This window comes from Henckelia pumila, unplaced genomic scaffold (assembly GCF_033568475.1).
Source record: "Henckelia pumila isolate YLH828 unplaced genomic scaffold, ASM3356847v2 CTG_38, whole genome shotgun sequence".
NCBI classification, from domain to species: domain Eukaryota; kingdom Viridiplantae; phylum Streptophyta; class Magnoliopsida; order Lamiales; family Gesneriaceae; genus Henckelia; species Henckelia pumila.
This window is the reverse complement of record NW_027331813.1, coordinates 405,414-417,865: the sequence shown is the minus strand read 5'-3', so window position 1 is coordinate 417,865 and position 12,452 is coordinate 405,414. Positions and strand designations below refer to the sequence as shown.

The following is a 12,452-nucleotide window of genomic DNA, read 5'->3' as shown; positions in this document are numbered from 1 at the left end:
ATTTTTCCATTAATTTTTAAAAGACAGCAGATATTTACAGATAAAAAAAGTGCAGAACTAAGTATTAATGCAATAACTTACATTATGTAGGGAAATACATCTCCAGTATTTTCCAGCACAGTCAAATGTGCTTGTAGCATATCACTTTGTCGCACTGTCATTGGTGTGTTACATGCTAAGAAGCCAGGAACGTTTGAATTGGGGTCTCGGATTGATTGAGGGATCCCAACAGGATCAACTCCATTGAGGTATTCAAAACAAAACTCAATTGCTTCTTCTGCTGAATATCTCTGAACAATGCAACCTTCAGGATGTTTTCGACTGCCTACATAACTCTTAAACACTTTTATGCATCTTTCGAATGGATACATCCACCGGAAGCAAACAGGTCCACATAATCGGACTTCTCGAACAAGATGGACTGTTAAGTGCACCATAACATCAAAGAAATAAGGGGGAAAATACTGCTCCAATAAGCAGAGCGTAACAACCAAGTCAGATTGCAGCTTATCTAACTTGGCTACATCTATACACTTACTACAAATATCTTTGAAGAAGAAGCATAATCTTATGATTGCGTATCTAACATGTTTTGGCAGCGCATCACGTATGAGTATTGGCAGGAAATGCTGCATTAGAACATGACAATCATGAGATTTCAAGCCAGACAACTTCAGCTCAGACATGAACACTGTTGGAAAACTGGCGAGTTCCCAGACCAATTACGATTGATACCCGGTGCAGCGGAAGTTTAAAATTTTTTTCATGGAACGTTTCCATGGTATGGGTATCAACCATTCATCAATTGAATTACGTGTGTGTGTAAAATTTAAATAACAATTAAATAAATTTTACCTCAAATCTCGCAACGAGATTAATGGACACCAACAGAACAATTCTGCTCTTGTTGTCTCTCCCTGGAACCGATGAACGCCTTCAATCAGGTCCACGAACAGAGGTTTAATCCCTCTGATAGATTGCACTAGAAAATCTATCAGAAGTTTTCTGCGAAGAGAATAAACGAATCTGATTCGTTATTCCTTACTGTGATTCAAAATCACAGACCGGAATTTCTCTGTGACAGAGCAAGGGGGCGGCCGAAATATTATTTGAGAGAGCTAGGGTTTTTTCGATATTTTGCTCTCAAAAATTATGACCTGTTGTGTGTAATTTCTGTACTGAAATAACTTATTTATAATGCAGGCCACTAACACCTTAGGGCCCATTAGTCATAAGCTGGGGCCCGACAAGCAAAGCCCGCTCGTTCAGAAATTAATATAAAATTCATCGTGACTCCGATTGATGAAACGATTTCACCAATGTGCACAGAAACCATTTCTGCACGTTTTAAAGTCAAAATAAATTTTCCTGAATCCGAATTCAGTGGTTTCCAAAAATGTCCATCCCTATGTCATTTTAGGAAATCCTACTCCCTTACTCTTATTTAAGAAGTCCAACTCCTTAGTTCATTAAATTTAACTCTTTATATTTAACTATCTCAACGGGGATTAAAACTCCATTACACTGTGTGACCCTCAATGGTTCAGGGATACAGCTAGCCGTGGGCTCACAACTCCTTGTGACTCGGAACAACACTTTCCGACTTGCCCAACGAATCATGGTAAAGCGCCTAGCAACATCGCCCCATGATTCCCTAGGTATCACTGATAGTGCCTACAAGAACCAGTAGATTTTGGTTAACGTACAGTACGGTCCCTTCATCCATATATCCCGATCGAATCAACAACCATTGGTATATCGAGAGTCGCTCAAGATTCGATAACTATGCAATACATCTTGAAGATCAAATTAGTGACATCGCATGTGCTACTAAGAAACCATTTCTTAAATCACATCAAGTACTCTGGCCAGAGATTTGTCACACTAATATCTCCTCAGATCGCATAGGATATCCACACTCGCAAGTATGTGGTGAATCCTTGACAACAATGCATTGACTCCTATATGTGTCGTAACTGTACCCAATCTCGACACCTGATGACCCCCTCAGAGTCGGTAAACGAGTCAAAGCACAGTACTAGCATATAGAGTCTCCATGATGTTTCAAGTCGTAAGGACTAATGGTGTACAACCAAAACCGCGGACTTTATCCACTCGATAAGTGATAACCACTTGGAAAGTCCGGATAGGGTAGTTCGACTATTCATCCTATGAATATCCATTTGCATGCTTCGAACATCTCCATGTTCCCTACCAATGAAACGTGGTACTCCGCATCGCAAATGCTAGTCTCAAACTCGAGCGATCCTTATCCTTATTATCGGACGGCTCAATCGACTAGGAATGGTTTTAGAATATACAGTGACTATAAGATGTATTTCATGATAGACATCTCCATGTTCCACCACATCTTACATACACTATAGTATATTCAAGGTCTTTATCAAAACAACAATAGTATATCACAATATAACAATATGAAGTAATATAAAGTCATTGCCATAAAAGTGTAAATAATATTAAACAAAAGATTGTTTATACAAAGAGTCAACAAAGCCCATAGCCACACAGTTGGCTCACTGGGCACCCACTCTTACAATCTCCCACTTGCCCTATAGCCAACTAGTCATACTACGTAGACCCATTGCTTCGCGATGTTTGTCAAACAATGGTCCTGGCAAAGGCTTAGTAAGTGGATCAGCGATATTGTCTGCAGAGGCCACTCGTTCGACACTGATGTCTCCTCTTTCCACAATCTCCCGGATTATGTGGTATTTCCTCAGTACGTGTTTGGATCTTTGATGAGACCTTGGTTCCTTTGCTTGAGCAACGGCACCCGTGTTGTCGCAGTACACCGGGACTGGACCAACAAATTCAGGAATGACGCCCAACTCTTGGACGAAATTCCTCATCCAAACGGCCTCTTTAGCAGCAGCTGATGCTGCAATGTATTCAGCCTCAGTGGTGGAATCCGCTGTGGTGTCCTGCTTGGAACTCTTCCAAGAGACAGCACCACCATTGAGCATGAACACAAATCCAGAGGTTGACTTCGAGTCATCCACATCACTTTGGAAGCTAGAGTCGGTATAGCCTTCCAGTTTGAGTTCTCGTCCTCCATAAACCATGAACATATTCTTAGTCCTTCGCAAGTACTTAAGAATGTCCTTCACGGCTTTCCAATGCATTTGACCAGGATTAGACTGATATCTGCTCGTGACACTCAGAGCAAATGCTACATCCGGTCTGGTAGATATCATCCCATACATGATACTACCTATAGCTGACGCATATGGTACATGTGTCATATTCTCTATCTCTGCATCAGTCTTGGGACACATAGACTTGGATAGAGAAACTCCATGACACATGGGTAGATGTCCTCTTTTGGACCCATCCATTGAAAACCGTTTCAATATGGTATCGATGTAGGTTGATTGAGTGAGTCCTATCATTCTCTTAGACCTATCTCTATAGATCTGTATCCCAAGAATGTAGGATGCCTCTCCCAAATCCTTCATCGAAAATCTACCTGATAACCATATCTTTGTTGACTGCAACATCCCTACATCATTCCCAATGAGTAGGATGTCATCAACATAAAGTACTAAGAATGTCACCGCATCCTTAACTACTTTCTTGTACACGCAAGGTTCCTCCTGGTTCTTGATGAAACCAAAATCTTTTATTGTTTCATCAAATTTCTGGTTCCAACTTCTTGATGCTTGTTTTAGACCATAAATTGATCTCTGAAGCTTGCATACCTTATGCTCGCTTCCCATGGATGTGAACCCCTCAGGCTGCTTCATATAGATTTCCTCCTTAATGTCTCCATTAAGAAAAGCAGTCTTCACATCCATTTGCCATATCTCATAGTCATACCATGCAGCTATGGCAATTAGGATTCTTATGGACTTGAACATTGCGACTGGTGAAAAGGTTTCATCATAGTCAACTCCTTGCCTTTGAGTATAACCTTTCGCCACCAATCGCGCCTTGTAAGTCAATATCTTACCATCAGGCCCAAGCTTTCTTTTGTAGATCCATTTACACCCTATTGGAACAATTCCATCGGGAGGATCCACTAAAGACCAGACTTGGTTAGTATGCATCGAATCCAATTTTGATTGCATAGCTTCAAGCCATAAATTCGAATCCGCATCAGAAATTGCTTCCTTGAAGCTTCTTGGATCACATCCAATGTCGGGTTCATCTTGACCCTCTTCAAGAAGAAGACCATATCGAACTGGAGGTCTAGAAGTCCTCTCGGATCTTCTAGGTGCAGGCGTGTCCAGCAATGGTTCCTGAGGTGTGGGATCGTTATTTTGTATTTCGGGTTCTTCTCGAACTTCTTCGAGTTCCATCATCTTGCCTTTCTTATCCAATAAGAACTCCTTCTCCAAGAAGGTGGCATTCCGTGAAACAAACACCTTTGTTTCAGCAGGATAATAGAAATAATATCCGATTGAATTCTTCGGATACCCCACAAAATAACACAAGCTGGATCGACTATCCAACTTATCTCCCACTGTCCGCTTCACGTAAGCAGGACATCCCCAAATCCTCAAGTATGAATACTTAGGAGCTTTGCCATTCCATAACTCGTATGGTGTTTTGTCCACTGCTTTAGTGTGGACGTTATTCAACAACAATACCGCCGTTTCAAGCGCATAGCCCCAAAACGAAGGTGGAAGCTCAGTGAAGCTCATCATGGATCGAACCATGTCCAACAAAGTTCGATTACGACGCTCCGATACACCATTAAGCTGTGGTGTCATAGGAGGAGTCCACTGAGAGAGAATCCCATTCTCTTTTAGATAGTCCAAAAACTCGGTACTCAAGTATTCTCCACCTCGATCCGATCGAAGTGCTTTAATACTTTTACCTAGCTTGTTTTCTACTTCAGCCTTGAATTCTTTGAACTTTTCAAATGCTTCAGACTTATATTTCATTAAATATAAATACCCATACCTAGAATAATCATCAGTAAAGGTAATGAAGTAGGTGTGGCCATGTTGAGTCCCTACTCTAAATGGACCACAAACATCTGTATGGATCAAATCCAACAGATTTTGACTACGTTCAGGCTTCCCCTTAAAAGGAGATTTAGTCATTTTCCCTTTTAGGCAGGATTCACAAGTAGGTAGAGAGTTAATATCAGACATATCAAACATGCCCTCTCCCACTAGCTTGTTCATCCTCCTTGAGGAAATATGACCTAGTCTAGCGTGCCAAAGGTTTGCCGGGTTTTGACTATCGATTTTCCTTTTGTTTGTTGTCGCCGGTTTGTCAATACAATTTACTGGAACGTCTTTTAGTTTTAAATTGTATAGATCGTTTTCAAGTTGTCCATTTCCAATTAAACATTCATTCTTGTAAATATTGCAAATCCCATTCACAAAATTACAAGAATAACCATCTCTATCAAGCATAGAAATAGAAATAATGTTTTTAATTAAATCTGGCACAAATAAAACATCTCTCAACAATAATTTAAAACCATTCTGCAAAATCAAACAAACATCTCCAATGGCCGTAGCTTCAACTCTGGAACCATTCCCGAGCCTCAGCTGGGTCTCACCCATTCTAAGCCTGCGACTTCTTGTCATCACCTGCAAATCATTGCAAATGTGAGATCCACATCCGGTATCCAATACCCAAGAAGTTGTATTAAGTGACATGTTTATTTCGATATAGAACATACCCTTTGCAGTTCCCAACTGCTCAAGATACTCCTTGCAGTTGCGCTTCCAATGACCCGGCTTCTTGCAGTAATGGCAAACATCCTTGGATTTTCCATCGTTTGAAGCCTTTGTCTTTTGCTTCTTCTCGGGTTCCACTTTCTTGGGTGGGGCAGAACGTTTCTTGCCCTTCATACTTGGCCCCTTCTTAGCAGAAGATGAGGAGCCCACCAAGAAAGCTGGCTTATCCTTCTTAAGTGTGGATTCATATGTAACGAGCATATTGACCATCTCTTCAAGGGTGGCCTCTATCTTGTTCATATTAAAATTTATCACGAATCCATCAAATGAAGAAGGAAGAGATAGAAGCAGCAAGTCCACATTGAGTTCATGCTCCAACACCAAATCAAGGGTCGCTAACTTCTGTATGAGCCAAATCACTCGTACCCCATGATCACGGACCGAAGTCCCTTCACGCATGCGGCACGTCATCAACTCCTTAACAGTAGAGAACCTTTCAGCCCTCGACTGAGCCCCAAAAAGTTCCTTGAGTTGCGTGTGAATGTCAGCAGCATTCACCGTGTCCTCAAATCGCCTCTGGAGTTCATCAGACATCGAGGCTTGCATATAGCATTTGGTCTTGATGTCATGGTCACACCATGCATCAAGTTTGGCCAATTCCTCCGGACTTATGTCAGCTGGTGCTTCCTTCGGAGGTGCTTTCTCTAACACGTAGAGCATTTTCTCCGAAGTTAAGACAATCTTCAACTTCCGGAACCATTCCGTATAGTTGGCGCCAGTCAGCTTGTTTTGTTCGAGGATCGAGAATAAAGGATTTCGCGAATTCATTGTATGAAATACTGAAAAGGAAAAACAGACATATATCAATGATTGTTTAACAATTTACTAAGACATAAAATAGGCGAATTTAATTTTATGAATCTCACTCCCACTATTTTAACGATTTCACCACCCTCTAGTGAAAACGGGAAACTTTTTCCTTAGTGAGAACATGGAGTCCAATTGACAAACTTATGGTCCCGAATAATATCAGCCAACCATAATTCTCAAAAGGTAGAGCCCAATTGCTTCCAAAGCAACCCCCATGTATTTACCTCATGTCCAATAAGGGCCCAATAATATGACGCCGTTTAAAGTGACATGTCAAGATGACCCATCAATATTAAGTTGTGATGGACGGTCGCCATGTGGATCCCCCAATAATATGAGCCGATCCCATGGGAGTTCCACCCAACTTACAACATTTGTCGATCCAATGTACAGCTTTCCGACGGACGGGCCCCCCCAATAATATGAGCCGGACCGTATCCGCGGGTAGCATCACATACATTGACCGTTGATGGAAGGTAGGAACATTTAAACAATATTTAAATTTCCTTTATTTATCTTGATATAAATTTTAAATCATATTTAAAATGAGGGATTTTATTTATAAAAATATTTGTCTCATCATATTTAATTTATTGCATGCATTGCCGGATTCACGCAATTTATGTCTAAACATGCATACAATCATAATATCACATATTATATAGGATGATCGATTCCATTTCTAATTGACCCGTGGTTGCCAATCACGGGTCTTAGTCCAATCCTAGGTAATATGCAGTATGCAAATGCAATCCTATTACATATGCTTCCAATTTACATTTCTTCAGTCTTCATTGTCTGCTGGGCCCACCATCTTCAAATCTTGATCTCCCACTAAATCTAATGTATTTACAATAAATAACAATGACAAGTAGGGGATACATTTTTAGGGGGTGGGAACGGGCTATAAACCAAGCCCACTTTTATTACATATGACATTCATATCGGGCCATAAACCAGGCCCATTAATAAAACCAACAACAATAAAGACAAAATGTAAATTCCTAACATACACCTACAAAATTGGTCATGGCAATCGATCATCCTTATCCAATAACATTTAATTCAAAATTAATTTATTGGATAACATGCAGTGGCAATTCAAATTTAAACAAGATAAAATCATATTTTATATATAAAATCACATTTCACATATAAAATCATATTTTATCTCCATATCAAATAAAATCATATTTTATCTATAAAATCCAATTTTACAAATAAAATCATATTTTATCTAATATATCATAAGATCATATCTTATCATCAATTGTACCAAAATAATTGATTTCAAAATTCAATTTACGGATAAAATATTAAAATTTTCCAAAAATTCAAATTTATCCAAAATCAATTTTAAAATTTACGGACTCGAACAATTCGATCCGAAATCTCGTGAACCAATCAAAAACAATTTTTGACCGGACCAAAAATAAAATTTTAACATATTAAAATTAATTTTTAATAAAATATTAATTTTTCCCGCGGGCCACCCGGGACACTCCCGGGTTGGCCCGCACCCGGGGCGCGGGCCGGGGCAGCCCGGCTGCCCCCTTAGGGCAGCAACGCTTGCTGCCCTGGCGGCGCCTGGCGCCGCTGCTGGGCGGCGCCGAGCGCTGCCCTGGGCGGCGCCGTGCGCCCCCTTTAGGCGGCGCCGTGCGCCGCCCCTGGGGGCAGCGACCATCGCTGCCCCTTCCGGGCAGCGATCCAATCGCTGCCCGGGTTTCGCCCCCGGAAAAAAAATTTTTTTTTTTTTTATTAAAAATATTTATTTTGTTTCAAAAACCGAGACTCAAAAATTTTGTACAATTGATTAATTCAATCGATTGATCTGAGCAACCTGGCTCTGATACCACTGTTGGAAAACTGGCGAGTTCCCAGACCAATTACGATTGATACCCGGTGCAGCGGAAGTTTAAAATTTTTTTCATGGAACGTTTCCATGGTATGGGTATCAACCGTTCATCAATTGAATTACGTGTGTGTGTAAAATTTAAATAACAATTAAATAAATTTTACCTCAAATCTCGCAACGAGATTAATGGACACCAACAGAACAATTCTGCTCTTGTTGTCTCTCCCTTGAACCGATGAACGCCTTCAATCAGGTCCACGAACAGAGGTTTAATCCCTCTGATAGATTGCACTAGAAAATCTATCAGAAGTTTTCTGCGAAGAGAATAAACGAATCTGATTCGTTATTCCTTACTGTGATTCAAAATCACAGACCGGAATTTCTCTGTGACAGAGCAAGGGGGCGGCCGAAATATTATTTGAGAGAGCTAGGGTTTTTTCGATTTTTTGCTCTAAAAAATTATGACCTGTTGTGTGTAATTTCTGTACTGAAATAACTTATTTATAATGCAGGCCACTAACACCTTAGGGCCCATTAGTCATAAGCTGGGGCCCGACAAGCAAAGCCCGCTCGTTCAGAAATTAATATAAAATTCATCGTGACTCCGATTGATGAAACGATTTCACCAATGTGCACAGAAACCATTTCTGCACGTTTTAAAGTCAAAATAAATTTTCCTGAATCCGAATTCAGTGGTTTCCAAAAATGTCCATCCCTATGTCATTTTAGGAAATCCTACTCCCTTACTCTTATTTAAGAAGTCCAACTCCTTAGTTCATTAAATTTAAATCTTTAAATTTAACTATCTCAACGGGGATTAAAACTCCATTACACTGTGTGACCCTCAATGGTTCAGGGATACAGCTAGCCGTGGGCTCACAACTCCTTGTGACTCGGAACAACACTTTCCGACTTGCCCAACGAATCATGGTAAAGCGCCTAGCAACATCGCCCCATGATTCCCTAGGTATCACTGATAGTGCCTACAAGAACCAGTAGATTTTGGTTAACGTACAGTACGGTCCCTTCATCCATATATCCCGATCGAATCAACAACCATTGGTATATCGAGAGTCGCTCAAGATTCGATAACTATGCAATACATCTTGAAGATCAAATTAGTGACATCGCATGTGCTACTAAGAAACCATTTCTTAAATCACATCAAGTACTCTGGCCAGAGATTTGTCACACTAATATCTCCTCAGATCGCATAGGATATCCACACTCGCAAGTATGTGGTGAATCCTTGACAACAATGCATTGACTCCTATATGTGTCGTAACTGTACCCAATCTCGACACCTGATGACCCCCTCAGAGTCGGTAAACGAGTCAAAGCACAGTACTAGCATATAGAGTCTCCATGATGTTTCAAGTCGTAAGGACTAATGGTGTACAACCAAAACCGCGGACTTTATCCACTCGATAAGTGATAACCACTTGGAAAGTCCGGATAGGGTAGTTCGACTATTCATCCTATGAATATCCATTTGCATGCTTCGAACATCTCCATGTTCCCTACCAATGAAACGTGGTACTCCGCATCGCAAATGCTAGTCTCAAACTCGAGCGATCCTTATCCTTATTATCGGACGGCTCAATCGACTAGGAACGGTTTTAGAATATACAGTGACTATAAGATGTATTTCATGATAGACATCTCCATGTTCCACCACATCTTACATACACTATAGTATATTCAAGGTCTTTATCAAAACAACAATAGTATATCACAATATAACAATATGAAGTAATATAAAGTCATTGCCATAAAAGTGTAAATAATATTAAACAAAAGATTGTTTATACAAAGAGTCAACAAAGCCCATAGCCACACAGTTGGCTCACTGGGCACCCACTCTTACAAACACAAGATTCTTCATGTTTGATGAGTAACCTTCTAGAACTTTTATATCCATTAATGACTGGCACACTTGTAACTTCTCTTTTTTTGTTAATGAGAATGAACTAGGAGGAAGATATGTTTTTTTCTCACCAAATTTAGGTCTCAATTCAGGCCTAACTCCCATTTGAAGCATGTCCAACCTAGCTGCCACATTGTCCTTAGTTTTTCCTTTAACATTCATCAAAGTATTAATGAGGGATTCAAAAACATTCTTCTCGATGTGCATCACATCGAGACAATGTCTAACATGTAGGTGTTTCCAATAAGGAAGATTGAAAAAAAATTGACTTCTTCTTCCAAAATTTTCTGAAATCTGTTGCTCCTAAATGCTTTTCCTCTGTACTGCCTTCCACATTATTCTCATTCTCCTTCTCCTTCTTTCTCTTTTAACCTTTCACACCGATCTTCTTTCCAAACTCACACTTTATGTTCGAAAGCTTGTCATATAACATAACCCCAGATAATGGTGTAGGTGTTTCTCCATGTTCTTCTACGCCATTGAACTCCTTAGTTTGCCTCCGATAGGGATGAAACCGTGGTAAGAATCGTCTATGACCAAAAAATGACATTTTCCTCCCATTTTCCAAATGCTTTGCATAAGTATTTTCTCCGCATACTGGACATGCAAAATAACCATGTGTAGTACATCCACTAAGGTTACCATAGGCAGGAAAGTCATTGATGGTCCATAATAAAACTGCTTTAAGAGTGAAAAACTATTTTCGATAAGCATCATAGACACCATCAACTCCTTCCCACAATCGTTGCAAATATTCAACTAGCACATCAAGGTAGACATCTATATCGTTACCTGGCTGTTTAGGTCCAGAAATGAGCATAGTTAGCATGATGAATTTCCGCTTTATGCACATGTTTGGAGGCAGATTATATGTGGCCAACATGACTGGCCAGCAGCTGTACCGACTACTAAGGTTTCTATGAGGATTAATGCCATCAACTGCAAGTGCTAAGCGAAGATTTCTTGGCTCACTTTCAAAGTTGGGCCACATATGATCAACCAACCTCCAAGATGGTGAATCAGATGGATGACGTAACTGACCAGCAACTCTTGTGGTTTCTTTATGCCAAGTTAAATTTTTTGAGGTCTCTAAAGATTTATACATACGTTTGAATCTTGGTATGGGGGGAAAATACCATATCACCTTGGCAGGAACACCTTTCTTCTCAATGTTCTTCTTGGTTAGCTTCCAACGCGACAAGCCACATTTAGGGCAGCTTACACAGTCTTTATATTGTTTTCTATAAAGGATGCAATCATTGGAACAAGCATGGATCTTTTCATGACTCAACGACAAACAACTCAATGTCTTTTTTGCATCATACGTTGAGGATTGCAGATTGTGATTATCTGGTAGCATATCCCCAAAATCTGTTAATAGATCTGAAAATAGAGCATCACTCATCCCATGCCTTGCTTTGGTATTGTACAGTTTCACTAGTGCACTCAACTTTGTGTAACGCTTGCATCCATTGCACAATGGTTTCTCTGCGTCCTCCAAAAACTTCACAAATGCTTTTGGATTTTCTGTGTAGTTCTCGTATGCTGCCTCACACATATTAGTTGTTTCAAAGTCTTTGTGATAATCATCAGTTGGATCCTGGTTGGTACTCCAATTTACTCTATCATTTTCGGCAGACTCGCCATGCCAAATCCAATTGACATAATTTTGACTAAAACCATGAAAAAAAAGATGTTCTCGAATGGACGTAACCGGTCCTTTTTTCAGATTTATACATTTGCAACAAGGACAATGAATTAAATTGGGGTCAACATGGATATTTTGCAAACAACTGCTGATGAACTGTTCAACACCCTCCTTATACTGTTTAGATCTTCTATCCGAGCGAATCCAAGATTTATCCATAATTCACAACTTATCTTCAACAAACAATTAAATTTATGAAATTTATATATAATAACATATACTAAAAGATTAATATACAAGAATCATGAATGATTTCTACTTCAAGCACTAGTTACTTGGTTTTTAAAACCAAATGGATTTTTTTAAAAATGGATGGCTTACAACCACCTCTATAGCGCAAAAACATCAATGTGACTCCAAAAATCAATGCTAATTTTAGGAATATTTCCAGAAAACAATTTTAAATTCAAATATGACTGAGCCAAGCTCAAA

General features: G+C 39.7%; 1 protein-coding gene across 1 annotated transcript; it reads right to left on the bottom strand.

Moving 5' to 3' along the window:
* Nucleotides 1-10,231: 10,231 nt before the first annotated feature.
* Nucleotides 10,232-11,870, bottom strand: LOC140871067 (uncharacterized). The gene is made up of 3 exons (XM_073273511.1): nucleotides 11,105-11,870; nucleotides 10,685-10,909; nucleotides 10,232-10,461 (listed from the first exon to the last, which is right to left on the bottom strand). The coding sequence occupies exons 1-3, from the start codon at nucleotides 11,868-11,870 to the stop codon at nucleotides 10,232-10,234; spliced, it is 1,221 nt and encodes a 406-aa protein (XP_073129612.1).
* Nucleotides 11,871-12,452: the final 582 nt, after the last annotated feature.